This window comes from Geospiza fortis, unplaced genomic scaffold (genome assembly GCF_000277835.1).
Source record: "Geospiza fortis unplaced genomic scaffold, GeoFor_1.0 scaffold193, whole genome shotgun sequence".
Lineage (NCBI taxonomy): Eukaryota > Metazoa > Chordata > Aves > Passeriformes > Thraupidae > Geospiza > Geospiza fortis.
In genome coordinates, this window is record NW_005054523.1 from 795,840 (window position 1) to 820,443 (window position 24,604).

Sequence of the window (24,604 nt, forward strand, 5' to 3'; positions counted from 1 at the left end):
GCACTGCCGGGCGCCAGCCGTGTCCGAGCGGGCAGCGGGGCCACCCTCTGCGGCTGAGATGGGCACGGTGACCGCCTCAGCCCGGCCTCCGCCCGCCACAGGCGCGGCCCTCGAGCAGAGCGAAGGGGAGTTCCAGCAAAGAGTGCTCCCCTCGGCCCAGCAGCCGTCAGGTAACACCCCATCGCCCTCTTCCCCCGCCTTCACATACACGCTCAGCAACTTACACATAATAAATGGTTTAGCCGGCACCTACACGTTTTGAGGAAGACAAAGTCAGTTTCTCGGAATGCCCAGGAAGCATTCCGTAAATGACTGGCCTTCCGTGTTTAGTCTGTACCATCTCATGCTCTGTTTTATAGCACTTTAATTTGATTGCACACTCTGTGATCCACGACTGAAGCCTGGTCTTTCACTGTTCTGAATCCTAGGTGACAGCCACTGTTAAAAAGAAGGCTTTAGACCTCTTTTTAAAGATATGTATTTTGATTTTCAGCTGCTTTTTTATCATCCCATTTTTTCCAAAGAGATGACAAGAGACAAAAGAGAACTCACACTCCACCATAACATTCTTCATTGAGTACCATTACAGTATTTATAAAATAGTAAGTTTGAAAGTTTCAGAATAAATTCTGTAAACTAAGACTGGTCATGTTTGTTCGGAAAGGATGACAGCACACTGGAAAATTTTTCCTCTTAAGAAAACGTACAAACACTAACAGGAGAGAAAATTAGCAAAGAGGAAGCATTACCAACATTTTTCTAGTGGTTAAATCCCTGCTCTTTTCTACGGATCTATGAGGGCATATGCATGACTCAAGCTGGCTATTCAAATATTATATTTCCTGTAAATTTAATTCTACTGCAAGAGTAATGAAGACACTGGCTGTTAGCAAGGAAAGTGATACACTGGCCATGTCACGTTAGAGGTGATGCTTGTCTCACTGTCATCACTCTAGCAGTAGATGTTGCCACCTTCCCGGCTGTTCAGCTGAATTGGGATACAAACTGAAATAAAGGCAACTTGTACTATAGATATTGTATGTAGTGTAGCTAGTGACCTGTCTGATTTCAGAAAACTAACTGGTCTAGTATTGCAGAGAAAGCATAAACCAGCACAAAATCTGAAAAAAATCATTGAAGAACTAGATTTCTCAATTACCTAAGCATAGTTATAATATCTTCTTACAAGCTTACCATCATAAATTCAAAACATTGATTAATCTTCACATCTCTGGTACATGTCAGCAAACCTCTTTACTGAAGTCTTCAGAAAGGTCATGAAAAGGAAAGGCACAGAGCAGTCAGTGTGGAAGTTCACATTAGCATGCAAGACTGTCTGACACCCAAATGTGATTTTTTTATTCAAAGTAATAAAGATTATTCTAACAGAACTTTGTAATAAAAGAAAATATTACTGAACAAGATATTCTGGGGAGAGCAATGGAAACATTAATTAAAAAATAGACACTAAGACTCAAACACGGCAGACCTAGTTTAAAAGCAAAAACCAACACCCCAACATTATTTTGAGAGAACTACAGATATTGTGGTTCCACAATATCTGTTGGTAAATTCTGTATTTTCTTCAGTCAGAGCAAGGATTCTGATTAATGCCCTTCTACAGGCCAAAGAAGGGACAGAACCTTACAAGGACAGCGGTTTTCAGGAACATGACCAAACACGTGCATTTCCATGTCTGTAAGCACAGTGATCTCAACCTTGCCCACCTCTGTTATTTACAGGCAGGGAACTACTCTCTATGAACTACTATTAAAAGCCCAAGAGAATTAGATGCATCATAAAAAGAACTCAATGTTAAATGCAAGACTCCCAGGATATTATCTAAAAAATACCCCAAACCAAAAAACCTGTATACATAGGACCTGAAGTATTAAAATTGTCAAGAAAATTTGGTTTGCAAAACAGTCTTTTATTGTATCCGTGCCACACATACTAGTGAAAAATAACACTCCTAAAAAGGGAAAAGAAAAAGAATGCTACCTTTCCACAACATTTCTTTTAAATAAAACTTCAAGTACTCTTACATTAGTACAAAAAAAATTCCAATCTATCTGCCCCAACAGGCCACCACAACACACAGTAGATAAAACACAGTGGTTACAAATGTCTTCTTTTGTTATTCTGTGGCAAGGCAAATGGAGGAAATGTTTATATGAAAAAATACTGTGTGCGTAGGAAATTGTCACAATTTTCTTCCACATGGATACAAATAATGATTATACTTGGATTTGAGGCCGTGGGGGCTTGAAATTATATAACAAAATAGAAAAATGGAAAACTAATATCCCCTACACCCTGTTTTAAAGGCAGGCACTACCAAGATTAAGGAGACTCCACAGTGTTGGTAGAGGATAATTACTGTACAAGCCATAGAGCTATAATTACCTTAAGACTAAAATAAAATGCTACCATCCTCCTAAGGCATAAACAATAATGTCTGCAAACAATATGTACACATCATACATATTTAAAACAAGACTTAATATAAACAATAATGAACAGTATATACATGTCTCAATTTTTCTTCACTGTCTTGAAATACAATTTAACTACACAAGTGATGCAGCAACATATATATAAATGTACTTGTAACTCTACAGTAAAGTTCAATTTTTAGTGCCTTCACAGCACATCAGTGTAAACAGTTTTACTTGGCTTTGTTTTATATTTTAAAACATTCCTTGTTGTATTTTCAATATTTAAAGCAATTTTCTAGTTCTTCCTTTTCACAGAAAACGAAGATTTTGAATGCTGTATAATCATAAATAATTCATAAAATTAAATACATTCACTAAAAAATAAACTACAAAGTAAAAAAAATGAAAAATAGATATTTATTGAAAGGGAAAAGAGAACCATTTCCCCAAGTAGAGCTCTGGTGGTTGAATATTCAGTGCGTTTTGATAAATTGCTATTGCACTATAACACCCCTTTCTTTGAAATTCTTTGGGTGTGCTTCCCTGTTCTACCTAAATTAGTTTGTTAAAACACACAAACCAATAACCAAGGGGCCATGGTTGCTGTAGGAGTGAAGCCTTTAAAACTAGTATCACAACTCCGTGATATTTTGAAGGAAAAAATTAGTTATGTATGTGCCTTGCACTTCCATGTAAATATAGTTCACATTGCTGGTCTTATCAGTCCTCATTTAAAAGAAGGAAAAAAAAAGAAAAGAAAAAAAGAATCCTAGTAGCTTCAGCTCACTTTGAAAATCTCTGTCCATTTTTTTTCAAAATACTTCCTCATGTTATGGCCAGCCCTGCCTATGTCAGAATCATCTTCATTGAAAGTTTCACAGTTGTCAAAAACAAGCCTGACATCCAGCGAAAATGCTTCAAGATTAGGGTACCTAAAAAGAAGAAAAAAGTGAATGAGTTTTGGAACACAGAGGATCACAGAGGAAAAATATTTCAACTAAATGAGAAAATATTTAAGTAAGAATTTAAATTAGAATTTCTAACAAGAAAATGAACATCGGTGAAAGGAAATACTCTCTTGTCACTGTTTTGTTATTTTCCTCACAAGTTTTGTAAGGTAGAATTTCATGCCTGTACTCGAAAACAAACTTCTAGAAAATGAATTCCTCTCTTCAACAGCTTTCTAGCTAAAATGCTATGGCTGTTTTTCATTTATGCATCTATTCTTGCATTCAGGGTCCTTTCAAAATGTTGAATAGAGCCTAATTTATCTAAATGAGGAACAAATGGGTACAAAAAAAGGCTGCCCAAATAATCTTGTGATCACTGTCTTTGCTAATTCTTTTTATTATCTTGAACATACCCCTGAATGGCCCAAAGAGTGTTCCAATATTCACAGGAATTATTAAAAATAATAGAAGTTACAAGTCTAGTGATATGAGCACATGGGGAGCATTTAAATCTCATATTCATGGGAGAAAAAGCCCGAAGAGGTTAAAAAGCTCCTTGTGCTATCCTAGGGAGGTTGCTGTGTGGAGCCAACAGGCACTGCAGAGGGTCCATCTTCAGATTCATTAGAGCATAGGGATATTAACAAGGAGGGAAGGTACACAGAGACATGTAGTGTGGTCTTCTTTTAAGAATCCATGCAGTTTAATTTTAGGACTATAAAATGATTAACCACCATTACCGGAGTGTTACCTACAACAGAGCTGGCATTTCACTCCACAGCCACATATTTACAGGGACTCCAGAAGCTTAAAGCCTACACAGCTGGTTCTCTGTGACACGCAGTAACACTAAGGTGTCTCCATGAAAAAAGGTTCCTTTTGATTGTTTTGGTGCATTTGACCTGGCAGTTTTATTGTTTTTCAGCCAGTTCCACACATTCTCCTATCCAACATGCTATTTCACTTGGATATGGCAAAGATAAAAGCATACAATCAAGAATTTTTATTTTGACTGTAAAAGTAATCACAGATGTGTCAGAGCAGAACAATATAGTTTGGCTAATTTTAAACATGTATTGCAATAATCCGTGGCTCTCTATGGGCTTTGTACGGGTCCAATCCGGCCAGCTCGAACTCAAGCCCACCCGGACTTGCACAGACGGCGGATAAAAGACAGAGAAGCGCTCTTCCCCACGTGGGAGCGAGTATCCGGTTTACTGGCTTGAGACAGGACACTGCCGTGATGCCGACCACCCAGGTAGAAAAGAGGGCGTGGCCCCCTTGCAGGGCAGTTTTATACCCAAGGAAAGGGGGCGGGGAAAGAGGACCATGGCCAATGGGATGCCATTGGCGAGGGGCAAGGGGAGGGTCCACCCGTGGGACGGACCACTCGGGAACACAGAAACGGGGGGAAGTGTGTGAGGGAGCAACCATGTGAAAGGGAAGGGGAATACACCATCCACGTGACCTGATATACCCAGTAAAATTTTCCCATCACCAATACAAAGACAACTAAATAAACTATTTAGTGCAATACAACACCTCCCCCTAGTGCAATACAACAATGTATTGTGTTTCAGTGTTTAAATGTTTTTAAAATGTAAAGTACAATTTACAATAGGTTTACTTACTGTCCACTACTTAGCTTGTCTCTAATGGTAGAAAAGTCCATAGGTTTTTTAATAACTTTCTTATAACCAGGAACAAGTTTCAAGTTTACAGGAAGTAAGAAAGGCCAGGCATCTTCATGAGTTTCCAATTCTGAGAGAATCATACTAAATAAGATAAGGTTTCAAATCAGTATTTTTAGATTTTATTCATACATTCACAGTGTTCTCACTATTACATGAATTCCTATGAACTCCTAAACTATTCATTTTACAAAAGGAAAACGTTATTCTGCACCCTGTTGAAGGCTGAGAACAATGTACATAGACTAAGTAACTAATATAGCATTAAGTTCTCTCCAGGCGACCTATGTGAGATGAAATTCTAATGATCAACATTCCAAAAGAAAACATGGTCCTGCAACTATGATCCTCAGTGTAAACCATTTGCAAACCAGCTGCTAAAACTGACTTTCCAGGAGTGTGACAAGGCTAAACAATGTCCCTTTTGACTGAGCAGCAATGCTACCACAGCAGATGGTTCACATGTGCCTGTTTGGACGAAGCGGACATTGTCTTTGATACCCTTGAGAAAGGTGTCAGTGCCACTGCTGCTGGGGCTGGGCTTCACTCTTCTCCCAGAAGACACACGTGTGTGTAGGTATACATACATACATACACACAGACACACAACGTGTATAGATATGTACATTTGTCAAAGAACAGCATTCCTGTTTCCCAGAACAGAGAGAAAAAGGATCAAGTACTACTTGTTTCAGTAAGACTTACCCCTAAATTCAGCATCTGACACTTTACCTGCATATAGCCAGGTCCTTGGAGTCTCCGTCTCTCTTAGGTTTCTTAACAGCAGTGCAAGTTTCTTGCTTTAACTGGCTTACACAAACATTTTCATCCGTTTTTCTTTTTTTAGGGTCTGTTTTTCCTCTTTTTAAGGCAACGCTTGTAGTTGCAGAGTCTTCATCCTCTGTTTCCCCTGCTAATTTCCTGCTTCTCTTTTGTTCATTACTTTTTTTACCTTTAATTTGAAGTTTTTTTATCTTTAGAGTTTGACCACTTGCCTACAATAGAGACAACTGAAATAAGTAATAACCTAGAAATTACAAAAACCTCTGTTATCACTGATAGACGATAATGACGATCAGAAACAGAAGAACCAAAACAAATTAAATATTTAATATTAGAGATTATTCACTTTTTGCTCTTCTCTGAAGGCAAATAAGGCTGCAGAAATTCCTGGTACTCATGACCTAGGCTCTCAACTTGTGACAATACAAAAGCACTTGACATTCAAATTAGTACAACAATACCTCCTAACAACCAAGCTGGCACACTTTTAGACAAACATTAGTCTATTACTAAATAACTGATACAAACATACCAAAAAAAATAATGAAGTTTTTTCTCTGATTTTTCTTTTGAAACAGAATCTGACACATTGGTCTGTCAACACTTAATGATGAAATTTCAAAGACAAACACTGAATAAATTTTTAAAAAGAAATTAAAAATTATGGTATTGAATAAGCATGAAAATTCTGACCTACCTACATTTAAAAGGCCATAGTTTAGAACAAATAAAACTGTAGCCTTTACTGCTACTAAAATACAAGTTAAATAAAACTACTAATTTCATAATTTAATGAGAGCTCCCCATAAAATATACAGACCATTAGTTTCACTGAAAAAAGCACTGGTAGACCTGTAACTCTACCACATATAATAAATCAGTCACTTGCTCCAGCCCCTTCATCCTGACAGGAGTGTTACCTTTGCTATGCAGGCAGGACAGAACCAGTCCCCATCTGGGATAGTGCTGATCTTGGGTCTGTGGCAGTAGGTGTGACAGCCTTTATCGCAGCCATCACAAAGGAGCAGCAGTTCCTCATTATCTCCCTTTCGACAAATTTGGCAGTACTGTAATGCATGAAAAATGGGTTTAATTCAATTTTTAAAGTTTGAAACACATAAATGGTACCTAAATTACCCTTCTCCTACAAACACATAAATTCACTCTCAAAAATATTTTCCTTTTACTTCAGTCAGAATCTGCTAATGCTTATATCCATAGAAGAATATACGGAGTATGTAAGGAACTAAATTAAAGGCTACATTTGGGGAACATGTTGGAAAAGCAATTCATTTATTGTAAGACTGGTGTCCCTAGAGCACAAAAAAATATGAGCACTTTTTATAATTCATTAATGTCAGTGAGAAGTAAAGGTATACCTACCAAAACCTCTTGGCCCAAACATATTATCTCAGAAATCTTCTCTTCATTCATGCCCACACTGTATATGAACATTGTTATTTAATAAAGACCATTTATATTTTACAAGGGCATTTCCACATAATAATTGGTAGGATCTTATCCAAGGGCAACCATGAACAAATGCAGTAAAGCAAAACAAATGATCCCAGCACTTCCTAAAATTCACACTAACTTAAAAATATCTAAAGGACTGCCAATTTTCTTAAATACATTGTGTGATTTTGCTAATTACCTTCTTTTTAGACACCTTTTTCAGGAACTTAAAAGATCTTCAAATATTTTCACCAAATACATGATTAAACATATTAAACACCAGTATGTTTAAACACACAGTTTAAACATACAGCAGAATGTTTACTGGTATCACAGAATACTCTGAGTTGGAAGGAACGCATGAGGATCATAGAATCCACCTCTTCAGTGAATGGCCCATACAGGGACTGAATCAGCGACCTTGGTGTTATGAGCATCCTGCTCTAACCAACTGTGTTGTAATTAAATGCAAAGAATATTTAAACCAAATTGAGAGGGATATGGTTTTTTTCTGAATAATACATTACTTCATGTTGAAACGTTCCAATGCCTTTTCAGGTGCTCCTACCAAATTCATAAGCATTTTGCACTAAGGCTAGTGCTTAAAGCTAACAGCTGTATAAACTCAAAAGTACAGCCTGACATTACAGCCTTTATTTAAATCATCCTTTAATTGTCCAGGTGTAATTAGAATTTATATAGGAGTGACAGAAATTAAAAAATTAGGAAAAGGACCACAAATGGAAGAATCACTTTTGCCACCCTCTACACAACACTGATCATACTTGATCACATCATAGTCACTATTGCTGTAGTAATAAGTTTTGTGCTCAGGAATTTGAGGTTCAGAGGTCCTTGAAATTTTGACATATCCCCTTTGTGTGCTTTTTTTATATATGCAGTTGACACAGATTGATCTGCTGAGTGTACATGGAAACAGATATTTCAGCTTGTCTCTTCACACACTAATTTGTATGTTCAGTTGTGAGAACTCTGCATGCAAAGAAGCTGCATATTTGGAGCATCTCAACTTTCTGAAAAATGAAATCCTTAATGAAGGATATATGATGTTGAACCTCCATAAAACTTGTGTCACAGGTGAGGTTAGAAACACTCCATTAGAATGACAGATGGAGCAAGATGACTTTTACCTCTATGCCATCATCAAAGAATAATTACCATCTTAAATAATGTGACCATTTACAAGAGCTTTCTATCTTAGCAAGTTCAGGATGCTGAATCTGGCAATCAAGGGACAATCTTTTCCATTAGGCTTATTCATCTGTGCACAATGTACAGTTTAACTTTGTGAGGTTTTATGTAAAGTAATACAAAATACATTAACCTTAAATGTCTGAAGTTGGAACACAGGATATAGCAAAAACAGTTTAGATACTTACAACTTTCATAATGGATTTTTCCCATGCTATTGATTTCTGTAATTGCTGAATGCACAGAGCTACCTGGGCAGCACTGCGTGCTTCTGACAATGCCCTTCTCCACACCCTTAGCCCTGGAGCAATATCCTCTTCAGCTCTGCATTAAAATACAAGCAAATTAAGTAGGTCACACCTGTGTTTGTTCATGTTTAAATGTGAGACAATCATTATCACACCGAAAGCCAAGCAATGACAAAACATACACAGCCAATAAGTATAAGGTTTAAGCAACTAAATTTGATGTAGTGCACAGACTGTGGCTACGTGCCTCAAAGCTTAGTCACAACCAGTTAAATGTAAGATAACTTTGCAAGAATATTAACAAACATAACAAAAAATTCTTTACAAAGCACCATGCAGAATAAGATGATCCATATGGATCACAGACATACAAGAAAGTACATAGATAACAGGCAATAAGAAAATAGGCTCCAATTAGCAAAGAAGCACAATAATTTTTCAAGTTAATCTCAATAACCTACCCGTCACCATCACCACTAATAGATGGTGCAGGAGCAGGGACAGTAACTGTGCCCACATTATCCAGTTTGATCTGAATGGTGGTACTTAAGGGGCTCTTCAGATACCTTCGCTCTATGTTCCGCTCCAAGTCAGCGAGCCTGGTTACAGCTATATCTAGAGGGTTGTCACTCCTCCGCTCTAGAGAGCTGGCATTGCCTTCTCCGCCTCCAGCACAATCTCCATCGTGCTTCTTGTGCAATCTAGTAATTGACTTATGTTCACGATATACCAAGTCGTCTCTCTCTGATGCAGGTTCAGGACACAGCCAACCCTATGTCAATAGAAAGGTTTGGGCATTTATTGGTTGCTGTTAACTCAGTGTGTAATCAGAGGAACTGTTTTATGGAATCAAACTAAGTAATTGAAGCGCTGTTTCCAGTAGATCTTGGTTACTTGTAATCCATCTGTAGAGACATTTTCCAAAATATCCAGAGAACTAAAATAATTAATCAAGAAACACAAGCATTACTGGACTTTCTGAAGGGACCTTTCTGCAACAGTCTGCATTTTTATCCCCTTGTGAAGTATCCTGCTCTCTTGGCTGAAACATCAGAACAGGCCTACCTGTTCACCAGGCTCAGGAGGCAGTATCAGGACACAGGAAATTAACATCTATCTCATGCCAAAAACTAGATCCCAAACACTGCACATGTACTGTAGCCAAACATATGCAATTTGATAACCTTACACCCACCTTGGAAAAATTCCAAAATCCAGAGAATTCTTAACTGTATCACACTCATAACCATTACATGTTCTCCGTGGCTCTACAATACTCAAGCAAATTATTCTGATGTACTTGTAGACATTTCTGAAAGCATTAACAGCAAAAATCGCACAAACCAGGCAGAACTGTGGCAACCCCCCCAAGAGTTAAGCAGTCTCTGTGAAATACGGTCTTTGCATTCAGAGAAGGTTAACAAAATGTACATGGAATTGCACTGTAGGAGAACATTCTCCAGGAACTGCCACTCTGAGCATCTTCAGCTGAAGACTGAACTGCAATAAAATGTTTCAAACACAAATCTCCATGATACTGCACACTGTATTTATTTAATTTGTAGGCAATTAGGATGGAATAAGAAGGCACTTACCAATACACAAAGACTGCTATCTGCTTTAAATTCATACCACTTATTTTAAAGAGACATTTTACTGAAAGTTGGTTTTACCTTAACTTGTAAACTAGCTGATGCAACTCTCCTCTCTAGATCTTCCACCTGCTGAAGAACAGCAAGATCCATCTCCATAGCTTGCTCTTCTACTGACCAGTTTTCCACAACATCCCGAGTTACCTGGTTATCTTCGTTTTCATTGATATCAATAATTGCAACTGTATTTGAGAATCACATTTTTATTATTTTAATTAACATTACAACTGCACTGGTAAATTCAAGCTGATTTACCCGTCACTCCAGTCAAATGCTGAAAAACTGTTGTGAAAGTATACTATTCTTAAAATACCCAATATGAACAACATATTCTGTATGCTTTCAAACTTGCAATTTAAGGGCAAGAAGGGGAAGGAGAGGCCAAGTGTTACAGAGATGGAAAGAGCTTCAGAAGGTTACCAAAGCTTAAGAAGGTTACTTATATCACGAGAACTATTTACATTACATGGCATTTCACTAATACAGTAAGTTTCCAGAACAGGGCTGGTGAAAATGCAGCTACAGATGAGAAGACCTTTACCTTTTCTCTCCAGCCATTACTTTAACTCTCCTGCTAAACATACCCCAGGAGAGTTCTATGTCTGTTGTCTGGTGCCCCAACACCATGTGTAACATGAAGATCAACTACATACCATCCTTGTTTTTGATGCAGGCCAGAGTGATATAATCCATGTGTTTCTGTATCTGCTTTTGTAAGGCCTTTTCTCTTATTCCCCTGAGATGTAGCACTTTAAGCAAAGATTTTAGGTCCTCTGGATCAGTAATCCTCCACCATCCATACTGCATTTCTACATCAAAACAAGCACATGAACACTTTGCAGGTGCTTTTTTTATGTGATCACACATGACCAGATTAGAAAATCAATAGGCAAATTATTAAAACAATTGTAACATGATAGAAAGACTACAGAAATTATCACCTTACTGTTCCATTACACTTACCTTCTGGTATAGGTTTTGGGTTAGGATAATCTACAGGCTTGGCTACTTCAGCTGCTGTAGAAGGGGCAGAAGCTATTTTTTCAGCTTGAAGTGCTGGTGATTCACTTTTACTTGCAGGAACACTAGATGTCAAGAATGAGTTACCATTCACTTCTGATAATCCCAGCCCTGATCCAAGAGCAGGTAAAGGAGATGGAAATGGAACATTTGAAGTAAGAACTCCTGTAGGCCATCCACAAAACTGAAGTCCCATTATAGGTAGTCCTGTCTTCATCTGCTACAAAGCATAACTACCATTACTATAACCAAGAAACCTGAATTATGATTAGGATGCTATTTGTCAAACAGTACTCAAAACACAAAGAAAGCCTTTACTCAATACTTCAGTTAGTTTCAGAAAAACTAATGTAACACTGACATGTAATGCTTATTAGGGTCCTGTTAATGCTAAAAAACAATAGCCTCTAAAGGTAGGGTTTGGTGTGTTACACTTCCAAAAACTAGTTTGTATTTACTTGCTTTTCATTTAATACCAGTAGCCGACACTCTAAACGCCAAATTAATTACTGAAATGCATGTACGAAATATCATACATTGGCTTACTTGATACATCATAATCTAGTATTATAAAATGTCTGTATTTAGTTACTAACATTTAGAAATAGAAAAAAAATAAAGAAATGCAGATATAATGATTGCAGGTCTGTGAAATAATTTGTATAAAAGACATCCTGCCCAAATAAAGTCTGCAAATTCAAGCTATTCAAAAATTAATTTATTTACCTGCAGCGGTGACAATGCAAAAGGACTTAATCCCATGGGACTCTGTCCAGAGGTTGAGCCCAGAAGAGGAGATGGAACAGGTGACGGTGAGTTTGATGGTGGATGTGACTGAGGAGTGAGTGGAGCTGTAGTAGCTGGTGGGTCCACATGGGTGACTGAAGTGTCATCACAGGGCACCCGTGGTAACAGGCTGAACCACTGCCTGCTTTTCTCAGTAAGAGTCTTTAACAACTGATCATTTGGAATTAGTGGAGAACTGTAAAACTTTCCTGTCCCACTGGCATTAGGACTGAAGAGATTATTAGACTCAGGTTTCTCGATGGAGCTTTGTGATGCAGGGGGTTGAAGACTGCAGAGAGAGTTTTTTGAGTTACTTGGGTAAGATAATGTGCAGCCATTTGCTGCACTGCCATTAGGTTTTGGGGATATAGCATCAGACTCAGGTGGCATTTTTGCTACCTCTAACAGTTTGCTTAATTTTGAAAATGACCCTGGCTTTTGTAAAAACAGGTTAGTGCTGTCCTTTTCTTTCAGACTTTCCTTTTGCTCACAGTGAGTTGTAGCTAAGCAATGCAATTTTTCCTCTGATTCAAATGCTTCTTCTTTGATATGCATACTTTCTTCCTTTTTTAACTTCTCTTTTTCTTTTGCAATTTCTTCTAGACCTAAAAAGGTGCAAGAAACACAGATTACCAGTAACAGATCAATTATTTTACGAACTTTTTATAATCCTAGTTTGAATTAAAAATAACTTCGTTTTTGGCTCAACACACGTTAGATTCCCATGTCTTTGCTGTTGTGGCTGTTAATGAAATCCCTTCTTGCTTTACAGCACACTTTACAGAAGGAGCAAGTTTCTAGGCACACAGATTTAAACACTACTAAACACCTCTATGAAAAATCACCTCAGCATGGCTAACACACTACTGGATTCGTTCAGTACTACATCGGAAGCAGTTTGCCAGTGCAAAGTCTGTGAACAGGACAAATTTTTGCCAACTTTCTTTTTGCAGAACTCTGCATGCCTCATCGAGAAGCTTCTCTGGTCATATCAAGAGAGTGCAATGTTTTCACTCCTAAGTTTATTTTTGCAACTGATTGTTTCAATAAACACACAGCCAACTATGAAATGGAGAACCAAAATTCCTGTTACAAAATTATTCCCCAAATACCAAAATAGCATTAAACATTTTACTTCTTTCAAATTAGCAACTTTAACTGTGCAACAATATCAACGGTCTATGAAGTTTAATTCTCTCTCAAGAGCCACCCAGCATGACTGGAACTCCACACAAGTAAGCAGACAGCTAACATCTAATCAATTTAAAGTACAGCAAGCAGAAGCTGATTAAAAAAACCCCCAAGTTTCTTCAAACACAGGAGGTGCAAAAGATCTGAAAATCTAGCTTTTATTAAAGGAAAAGACTTTTTTTTTCTCTGCACTACTAGTCTTTCTTAACCATTTCTCTTCTACCCTTATACTGACTGCTAATTCAGACAAAAGGTCTTTAAAAGTATAAAATGCTTTTAAATAGAGAACTGTTAGCATAAGGGGAAGGAGGCAGAAAATCCAACTCCTTATTTTATGTTCATCAGATACCATAGTCACAAATAAACACAGCTTACAGTTCATGGCAAGCACATCTACAAATATTTACTTGCTCCTGAAAATGGTAATTTCTACAAAGAAGTTACATCCTCTCCTATCAGAACTCCAAAATGTGTTCATAGTTATGGTCTGTATCAATATATAAACAATTTAGGTAGCAGCATAAACATGAAAATGACTACACAAAAGGGATAGAGAAGTTTTGTTTAAATGGACAGACCATTCAAGACTTTATGTGTCCTATTTCCAAGGTTTAGGGTAAGGGTTACGGAATTAGAAATAGATAAAGTGTAGAATTTACATAAAGAGGGTAAACTAAGAGCTGAGGGGAAAAGGAGGGAGGTAAGAATATAAGAATACCTCTGTTTTCCTTTTCAGGGAGATTAAACTTTCATTAAGACAACATTAAAAAACAGAGGTTTGCCCTACAGCTCTTGGCTAAAACTTTGTGTGGGTTGGTTTGTGTGCGTTTTTTTATTATTTTAAGACAGGTGAGTATATGTAAACTATTTTCTTTGTGTATCGCTTCCAAAGCGTTTGGGAATTCATCTGGTTAAAATATAATGAAATACAGCAAACCAAAGAAATGCAACTATTCTGTATGCAGCTACCTGTGCAAAACCGTTCCTAACACAGAGCATAACTTAATGCAGAGCAAGAGACAGAGAGGAAAGTACTTTTTATGCTACCCATTTTAGAAAGAGAACTTGATCATCAAGATTACATTTAGAAGAAGTTCTAGGGTTTATTTTTGGACCACAAACCAGGCTCAAATTTCCTACTATGCTGTACTGTTACAGTTAATTAAACAGCTCTCTAGAATGATGTAATTCTCATGAGATCAAGCAATACTGATGTGCATCAGATCTTTTTCTTGTTATTTTTTTGAAGGAAAAAATGTGAGAGAAATGAGGTTTTGGTTCATCTGTATGAAAATTAGAAAGGATTTCTCTGTGGCCAAAATGAAGATTTATGTTTAAAAATTCTAATACCAACAAAAAAGTCAGGTTAATACAAAATTTCTGCATCTATCCAATTAAAAGTGTGTGAAAAATTCAACCATAGCTAATATACAATTGTCACAAGCCCAAAATTACATTTTAGTTTTAGCAAAGTGATTTCAGCAATTGCTGGCTAAAGAAACATCAATTGGTAAAATACAGACACTAAATCACGTGGGTTTATTAGAAAACAAGGTACTTCACTGCATGAAAGTAATTGTCATATTTTGGCAGACATCTATCCTATTTTCATGCACAGAACAGTCTGTGCATTTGCAGAAAATCTGAGGATGAAATTTTTTTCTGCATTCTATGGTCCTCCTGATTTTCATACACAGAGATCATTGCCATAGGGAGAGGTGAAATAGTTCAGAGTCAAGAAACTTTGCAGGTAGGTAAAAGCATAACCTGTAGAAGTGTAACAACTGAAAACTTCCAAAATACCAATCCTTGTTTTGTATTACCTGATCTTTCATAACCAGAAAGAGATACCAGAGAACCACATAAGGGGTGAGTTCTACTGACAGCAGCCTGAGGGCATCTGGCTGAGGGCGAAGACCTTGCTGCGCCTCCAGAGATGGGCAGCATGTCTTGGCCTTGTATTGCCTGTGTGTGCCACCATTCCTTTATGGCTCTTACCTTCACCACTTTCCATGCCTTCTACAAAAATACCACCACACTGGGGCAGGATCCAGTACCGGCGCCTGTAACGGTCCTGACCAAACATCATTGAACGCAAACAGTGGGAAGCTTCAAATAACTTCTTTCTGTACTGGCTTTGTTGCTATTTAAAAAAGGGAGAGCATTATGAATTGGTGGGCAGAGAAAGAAAAAAAAATCTCATTATCACAGAAAACATCTGGCTGCCAGACTGAACAGAAGTTCAAGGGTCAGACAAGGAGGCCCCCTCAGAGACTCGGGACAGTGGTCTGTCTGTGCGTATCTGTGTGATATTCTACTCACAATCGCTGCCTTGATGATTTTACTCACAAAACTTCCTTTAAAAAAATCCATTAAAGCACTCCCTGGCTCAGCCTAGGTTTATCCTCTAAAAACACACTGCAGTGGTGCATCTTGTCTTTTTATCCCTGACTCTCAAAAAGCAGTGGATTAAAGAGAGATATCATTGCATAAGAACAGCTGAAATCCTAATAATTACACAGCATCAGCAAGTGGTAAACAGAGCCCTGAAGAGAGATGATAATGCAACTGTTGATGGGACACTAGTGAGATATTTTAACTGTTCATAAAAGAATGACAACAATACGCAAAAATAAACTCTGTCTTTGAACATAACACAGCTCTTTAAGGGGGGGCCAACAAGAACTTCAGTTAGTTTATTCAGTTCTTGCTCTGCTAAACTGACACTGATGGGAATCAGGTGGAATCCTGGACTGCTAATTTACTGCAATTTGGAACATGAGAGAAACCAAGACATGAAGTCTTAAATGACATAGGAACAATAAAAATATGGGTCCTGAGTACCCCTAAATACAGCATTATAACTTTCTCATTTACACTGCTCTTCCAATTCTATTGCTGCTTCTTTCAAAATGTGAAACCCAGACAGTTTCGTATTGGCTTGGAGCACAACTGCAGCAATCAGCATGTAAAGGAGGGCATGAGAACAACAATCCCTTGTATAAGTGAAGCCATTGCTTCTCATATACAAAATTTGTCATCACTTTCTAAGACCAACAAACAGGACTATGTTAAGTAGATCTGGATAAAAACTACATTATTCTCTGTGCAAATATATTATCAACTGTTACTATTAACTGCCTTTTGAGTGACCTCTACTTAGTGCCACTGGACGAAACTCACAGTTCAGGTGTCACAAATTGGAGCGTTATTCATACTTTCACAAAACAAGAGTAGATACCTATTTCAATTTATATTAACTGGGAGCATTGAAATTTACGTTTAATATACTAACTCGTAACACCCAGTGATCACATCTGTAGTAGAAAAAACAGTAATGATCTCTCACCTTTGTCAGTTTTTCAATCTGCTTCTCTAATTCTTCAACACTTGCTGTCTGATCCCCATCATCCTATAATCACCAATATACTGTCACACCATATTTATTACAGGATAAAATCATACTACTATGTCTTATCACTATTACAGAAAAAAGATGTAACAGAAAATGAGAGGAAAATACTGAAGAGGAAAAATAAGTTCAAATTGTGTGCTTGTGCAATATATTTCACTAGCAACAACACAACTGAAAAGAGGATACACCTTGAATATTTTGAAACCACCCAGACATGGACACAGGAGAAAGCTCATGTTTGCTGAAAACTGGAAGTAACTCAGTTTGTGCATGAACACAATACCATAGAATTCAATCTTAGTTTCTATGAAGCTTTTTAGATATTCAAAATAATTTTAAGTGTTTCTCATGCATGAAATAATGGCGTCCCTTAAAATCCTATCAGTAAGTCTTTGGTCAGTCCACATTTGCATTTTATTTCAATGTCTACGTGAAATTGTAGACATTGAAATTATAACTCTGCTATAGAAGTTACAGCATCAATCTTGCTGATTTTTTAAGAGGAATGAGTTCATGATTTAAGTCTGTGGTTGCCTTCCTCTTGCCTGTTTGGAGTCTTTTCCATGACAAGAGTTTTAATTTAGTTGAAGAAAACCTTTGGAGATAGTAGTAAATTTCCAAAAGAATATGGTCAAAATTATCTCCACCGTAAGATACCAGTCTTGTATTTCTTGGCTTCGTAAAAGTGTACCAGAGTAAGGCCATCTGAAATACTACATAGAATACAAATGCGATGGAATTTCTGGTAGATCAGAAAATTAATTTCTGTACTGTTACTGGAATTTTGGCTATGAAATGCCCAGTGCACCAACATAAGAGATTGTACAAGATGGAGAAGGACTGAGGGATCATCTTGAGATTAGAAATCTAAATATTAATCTTTTAAAAATTCTGAATTATTTTTAAGTACTTTGGGCTGTTCCTCTAAGGTAGTCTCTTAAATTCATACAAATTCTAGTACTTGAAATAAATCCACAATAGCAGCACTAAGGGCTATTCCTACACTAAAAATTAGCTGGGTTTCTAATTAAGGGTGTATGCAAACATCTGAGTCCACATATGTTGGATACATGCATTGTTCAAGCAGCCTTAAAAATCTTCGAACCTTGCATGAATGGATACTTTTCTGGCAAACAGAAAACACCCAGGGCCACATCAAGTGCTTTAAAACGTAGTATTTTCTATTGCTTGTCCTCGTATCAGGTTCCATCCAGTGGAAGCCTGTGCATTTCCATTAAAAACCAGCTCAACAAGGTAAAAATCTTTCATTGATACTTCCTATATTATATCTGACACTGACAAATAAAATTTATCATCTTGTGATCAAATAAAGTCAGGCAGTGATCACATGGGGGAAGTTGTGAAAAAAATGCACAAGAAGTTCACTCAAGCTTCAAAACAGAGAATTTTAAAGGCAACTGCATTGTTCAATTTTAGTTAACAAAATAATAAAAACTAATAAAAATTTAAAAACACTGGAAGTAAGTTATTCTTCCCTCCTTTTTATGGCAACAGTTTTGGGAAACAGTGCCATATTACAGAAAAACAGAAGGAAAACAAGTTGTAGCTTATTTGCAAATAAAGTTTCACTATACTGACAATTCCCCACCTCATCCTCACAAACTTCTGCCTTTTTTCCTTTTTTATCATCTTTGTCCTCTTCATCCTCATCATCTTCATCTGCCTGATCATCGCTGTCATCATCATCATCGTCATCGTAGTCACTGTCCCCTCCCTTCCGCCGGCGCTTGCGGCCGGGTGCGGGCGTCTCCAAGGAATGGGGTTCCTCGCCTCCGTCCCCACTCCCTGCAGCATCTCTCTTACCAGTTTTCTTGGCATGAATGATTCTAAGCCTTGGAACACATGAGAAAGGGTGAAATGATGGATTATGGCTGTAGCATAAACATATCTCTCTTTCTATGAGATTGAAAGAAAATCATACATTTCAGATTTTAATTAGAGCTTCTGATCTATCGTGACACTGTATTTTCTCAATATTTATTGTCACTAGTCAACAAGAAAAACTGATGTTATAAAACCCTTACTACTCGTGGTTCCATTCTGAATAGACTTTGTTTCTCTCAGGTCAATTTTACTGTGTAACTGTTCAGAAGAAATGAAATACAGGAGGGATTTTGAGAAGTCAGGAAAGACGATATAGAAGAAAGAACCATTTCAACTTCTTTATCTTTTATTTAATGCATTTAAGAACATGATGACAAAATACTTGTGTCTGAGCCAGGGAGAAAAAGGCAAAAATCCTCACTTGGAAGTATGAAATTATATACATTGCATGACAACAGCAGGTTGATTTAATTTTTTAATTTTTTTTTATTTTTAGATTTTTATGAACTTTAAATATTATTTGACTTCAGTCCTTTAGCTGACCTTTTTATTCTAAGATATACTTTTTTCCCTGAGGAATTTTAGTTACCTCAGCTACTAAAGATTACTCAAACTGTCATTTTTCCTTTTATGAAAGAAAAGGGAAACTTACATACCAGTTATTATGGTTGTAGTAGACCTCCTTCTTCTATAAAACCCCTATAAGACAAGATTCCACACAGCAAAAATTACAGTTCCACCTATCAGGGAGCTTGCAGGCAAACATGCTGAACCACAGGAGGTGTATATAGCCAGGCTGAACCAGCCACTTATCACGCAGACCAAAAACGCAACTGACTTAGAAGAGATTCATAAACGTGTAGAAAAGACAAAGATTTTTAAAGAGATGACTGAAGAAGGTAGGATGGGAAAAGCAGAACGGTAACGACAAACACAATTACCAGGACGTAATTTTTCCTTGTCGTACTCCTCTCTCTTCCCATCCTACAGAACAATATTCCATACAGCAAGTGGCTACAAGTACAATGAGTGCTGTCCAAGTACTTGTTCCAGGGAATACTGACAAATGGACCAGCCTTCTAAAACACTGATAACCAGAGCCAGTTCTCAACAGCATAAACTGAAATGAAGGTGTCACTGTTCAACTGGGAGCAGCACTTTTTTAAGAAAAAGACTGTTAGCCAAGAAATCATCAAAGGGACTTGAAAACTGCTGGGCTTTGGTTTCTTGGTATGGTTTTGTTATTGCTGTTGTTTTGAGTTGGGTTTTTATGCACTAGTTAATCCACTGGAGAATTTATAAAGTTTTATACATTTGTTTTTTCCATATCAAGTGGATATTTACCTGTTTTAGCGATTTAAAATATGTTAAAAAAAATCTCAAGCCTTTCAGTGAATTTGGAAGCAAATAACATTTTCAGGTATTGTGCAAAAACCCTCAGTCTCACTGCACATCAATACCACTCAGGCTATTGATTAAGTTTTTTAGAAAACTAATTTCGTTTTCAAGAGGATAACTTCAAACTTCTTCACATAGACTGGAAACTCCTTCCAATAAACAGGAAGTAACTACCAAAATCACTAGTTAATAACTGGATTGTCTGCTGCAGTGCTGGATGATTTTAGAGACAATTTACATACACTAAGATAATCTTGAAGACAACTCAGCAATAAAGCTGGCAAGCGAATGTTCCATGACCTGCCAATACTTCTTCCATATACCTAAAGGAAATCAGAAGAAACAAAAAAGGCTACTTTTGCTGAAAGCAAAAATAAAGATGTAATGTTGTCAAGCACTAAAGGAAGCTTGCACAATACTTGCAAATTATCAAGCATGCAAATGAATCAAAGATGCTCTTCTTTGATAGCACCACAAGCAGAAGAAGGCAGCAGTCCCTACCCAAAGCAGTGCAGAGGCAGAAACCAATGCCAGCATAACTCTAAAAACGTACAGTTATTTCAAGAAGCAGCATCGTTTTTCTGTTGTTGCCTAGACATATGGCTCACTGAGAGAAGAAAACCCTCACTTAGGAAACTGTTCTGTCTTTCTCACTTTCACTTATGGACCAAACCTGCATCTCCAACTGCTGAGAGAATCATAAAGTCTACTGACCTATAAAAAGAGTGAGTGGCCCATCAGAGAACCAAATGATTGACTTTAGTGTGCTCTAATCTCGTCTATAATGCTTACTAGATCACAGAAGGAAAATCCACCTTCTGACTTAGTGCTCATGCCTTCCCCATAATTTTTGCATGTATGTAGTAGGTAGCACCGCGGCAAAGAAATTCTGAACATTGTACTTCTCACATACTTCACCTTGCATCTCAAAAAATTAAAGTTTGGTAAAAAAGCAATAGCAACTCCTACCTAAACTCGGGGTGTAATTTCTCCCCTTCGTGATGATGCTTTTCATATACCATCATCATTTAGAGTTGAAATGGTTTCATTCAACAGAAATTAACTTACACAGAGCATACCAAAACACTGGCATGTGAAAAGAACACTGTTGCAGTGAAAAACTTAAGTCCTTTATAAAAACAAATTATTATAATAAACTAATTATTAAACCAAATTATTATTACCTAATTCTTTAAGAGGCAGTATTTCATTTTTATTCTGTTTTATGTTGATCTTGCTACAAAAGAGATGCCAAAGAGAAGACATGTAATAGAAAAGGAGATGCTGAGACTTTGATTATCTTGTTAAAAAAAAAATCATAGAATCATCTCAGGTTAGAGTCTGACCACAGCTGTCACACAGAAAGCACAAAGAAAGATGACTTGATCATATGAGGTAGGTGCTTTTACAAAAAAAGAGATTAGTACCAAGATTCACAGCAAAACGTGATAGAGAAGGAATTAGATGCAATCTCTCATTGACGATCAGCTAAGGAGAAACAGTCCAGGCAGTTCAGAACTCAAATTTCCAACCATCTATATTACACTTACTAAGATCCTTGAGGGAAGGAGGAGAAAAGGAGTGAAGAGCGGGGAAAGGGGTGAGAGGCAAAGCATCCCTTAAAACAAAATACAATGATTCTGTTTTCCAACCTGGGATGTTACTGTTGCTTATTTGCATCTGTCAAGAACAGGCTTTTGCATTTATTTTTGCCCTCCTCCCCAGCTGGGAAGCTTATGTTCTTAAAAAATGAGAACATAAGCGCAAAAAAAAACCCCTCCTTCATCGAACACACGTGATGCAGATAGAATCTTTTCTCATGCCCCTTGAATATACTTGTACCCAACCTGGACACAGTGGTTTGAAGATTAATGACAGCAAACACTGGCCAAACAAGCTGAGATTAAATAAATCCATTCCTCAGCCTCAGTTACTCATCCCCTACACACTTCCCGCAGGAGGGGCCCATGCTGAGGGGCACATAAAGGTCTGCAGGCATGTGAAAAGAGCTCACAGCTCTTGATCACACAGCGAGTACTCAACTAACCAGTTATTGCCATGCAAAACTCTTTGGGACTGGGATGCTTAAAAATTAGATCAAGATGTGAATGGATGGGGAAGGTAACACATAAGAATGAAGTCTGGAAGCAGAAAAAATAGCAAAAAGAAGACTGATGTGTACAGATTTCATTTCATTTCATTTGAGAGCAGCCCCAGAACAGTTGTAAGGGTTTATGGAAAACACAACTGACATAATAAAGAAGAAAATATTGTTTAAAATTGATTGAAGAAGAGTCTTCTAGAACCTTCTTGGAATTCATCAGAAAAAGTGGAAAACTCGAAAATTTTGAATCAAAGATTGAGAGAGGCGAATCAAACTCATTGAATTCAAAGAAGCAGAAGAGCAACATTTCTGAGCTCTGCTGCAATACTTGCACTCAAAAATAGGGAGAGCACTACTGGACCCCAAAATCCACACATGAGGCAGAAAAACCCAAGAAATGGAAAAATGATGGTAGCAAGGAGGATGAGCTTGGGACTTCAGAGTATGATGCCCACTACTTGACAGGGAAGAAATGAAAGATTATAAAGAAAAGGGAAGATCCTACATCTACAAGTACTTACAGTTTGATGGAGGGAGAGAAAGACTAAGCAGGCCCTAAGAAGACAAGAACAGGGAAGGGTCCCATTTTGCTAATGGTAAATTGGCTACATCACAACTTCATAAACACTTCTTAAACCATATCCCATAGAGGGGACACAGATGAAGACAGGAAAAAAGTAACTGGGTTAACCTAAAGGTTAAAATACATTAACTCTGTGCAGACTGGGATTTGTAGTATTAGTAGAAAATGTCTTTTTATCGGTCTAACTTTTTCCTCTACCTCCCTCTTGTCCTTCTTCTTTACTTCTTTCCTTCTTCCTTCTGAGATACATTAAAGGGAAAAAATGGAGACAGAAGATTAGAAACGAAAGTACCTAAAGCAAGGACTAAGAAAGGATTTACCGTTCCTAGGAAAAGGTAAAGATGACAAAGAAAAAAAAAGCAAGAGTCTGGCTATGCGTTTTTACCCCCTGTGATTCATTAACTTTATGCCGTCCAGCTTCCTGATAGTTGGAGCCAGTATGGTTGCTGTATGGAATTTTGTCTTGTAGGATGGGAGAACAGTGAATATGAAACTGACAACCTTTAAGAAGTTCAAATTTTACCTTAAACAGAAATATAAGAAATATAAAAAATATCTCAAAGCTTGCATTCTACATATGATCCCTAGCTACAGGGAAACACGTGACATTGACAGATGAGAAACACTAAGATAACATAAATTAGCAAAATTCAATTGGCAATTGTTGTATGAAAATCACATTGTCTTAAAATGCCTTTCAGAACACTGGAAATTATGGTATGTCCAAATAAACTTTGATTACGTCAATAGCAATTTTATGGCTCCTTTAATATTCCAATTAAAAAGTTTTTTGATTCCTCCGAAGAATACAAAATTAGACTTGACTTCGCTCCAAATCTGAGTGACCCTAACCCTCTGAATCTCATGCATCTTTAATAGACTGTAAAAGACTGGTGTTGCAACATCCTAAACCCACATCTGTCTTAATTAAGCAGTTTGATTACTAATGTCTTGGTAAACCTGTAACTTCATCAGCTGATTTTATGCTTAGAACCAATTCCCTATAGAGCAGTGTATGTGAACAAAGGCAAAAAAGCAAAATATTGTAATATTTAAGGAAATGAAACTTACTTCCGAAGTTTGCCTTCAACCATCCATTTATCTCTCCTTAAGTTTGACATATAATCAATGTTTTTATCAATTTCACTGTCAAAGATGAAAATAATCCATTAACTGTGAACTTACGTATCTTTTTTCTGATAGACATTATGTATAGACACTTCTCCCTCAAATAACTATCTTTTGAGAAATCCTTAAAATTCAAAATAAATAATTTTAAATACAGGAAATCACAATACTAGGAATGCTAATGTAGCACACTGCTGTACTTATGTCAGTCTTTATCCCCAATATCACCTCAGCTTTCTTTCCACCAGGAGCATGGCACTCAACATTTCTTTTCATAGCTCTAGTTCAGTGTCAAGCCTCCAAATGTCTTTGCCACAAAGCATGTAGCCCTGTGATGAAAAAATAGTTACCACTGGTACATCTGAAGTATTCTACCTAGGATCTCTGGGACCTACAATCCAACATTCACTTTTCGCTGCAGAAACTGAAGAACCAAAAAGAGGGCTTTGGTGCAGCCACCATCTGCATGCCCATGTCCGAGACATCCCGGCCTCAGCAATTCAGCAGATTACCGTTGTTTCTATGATCAAAATATAGAAACTCAAGTGATCTTTTCTACAAATAGGACCTAAGAGTCATCTGCAACAAGAGGAAGTTTCTTTCTATGATGAATTTGACTGATACACATGAACTTTCTTGAACAGCTGATGCACAGCACTTGCACTGCCCACTTCTGCTATCTTCCAGCTTCGGAAAACCTGAAGC

The 24,604-nt window shown here is 37.3% G+C and overlaps 1 protein-coding gene across 13 annotated transcripts in view; it reads right to left on the reverse strand.

Annotated features, from left to right (window-relative positions):
• Positions 1-1,909: 1,909 nt before the first annotated feature.
• BAZ2B (bromodomain adjacent to zinc finger domain 2B) overlaps positions 1,910-24,604 on the reverse strand; it is a 58,007-nt gene continuing 35,312 nt past the window's right edge. For 7 of the 13 annotated variants that reach the window (XM_031063721.1, XM_031063713.1, XM_031063710.1 and 4 more), the window contains 14 exons: positions 23,843-23,917; positions 18,451-18,694; positions 16,776-16,838; positions 15,425-15,569; positions 12,176-12,840; positions 11,393-11,669; positions 11,083-11,238; positions 10,451-10,611; positions 9,239-9,549; positions 8,718-8,853; positions 6,783-6,929; positions 5,812-6,074; positions 5,020-5,163; positions 1,910-3,370 (listed from right to left, as the gene is read on the reverse strand). In XM_031063721.1, coding sequence (XP_030919581.1) covers positions 3,217-3,370; positions 5,020-5,163; positions 5,812-6,074; positions 6,783-6,929; positions 8,718-8,853; positions 9,239-9,549; positions 10,451-10,611; positions 11,083-11,238; positions 11,393-11,669; positions 12,176-12,840; positions 15,425-15,569; positions 16,776-16,838; positions 18,451-18,694; positions 23,843-23,917 — 2,941 coding nt within the window. In that variant the 3' untranslated portion in view covers positions 1,910-3,216. The remainder of the gene's footprint in view (positions 3,371-5,019; positions 5,164-5,811; positions 6,075-6,782; positions 6,930-8,717; positions 8,854-9,238; positions 9,550-10,450; positions 10,612-11,082; positions 11,239-11,392; positions 11,670-12,175; positions 12,841-15,424; positions 15,570-16,775; positions 16,839-18,450; positions 18,695-23,842; positions 23,918-24,604) is intronic. The other 6 variants (XM_031063718.1, XM_031063720.1, XM_031063719.1 and 3 more) reach the window with 3 other exon arrangements.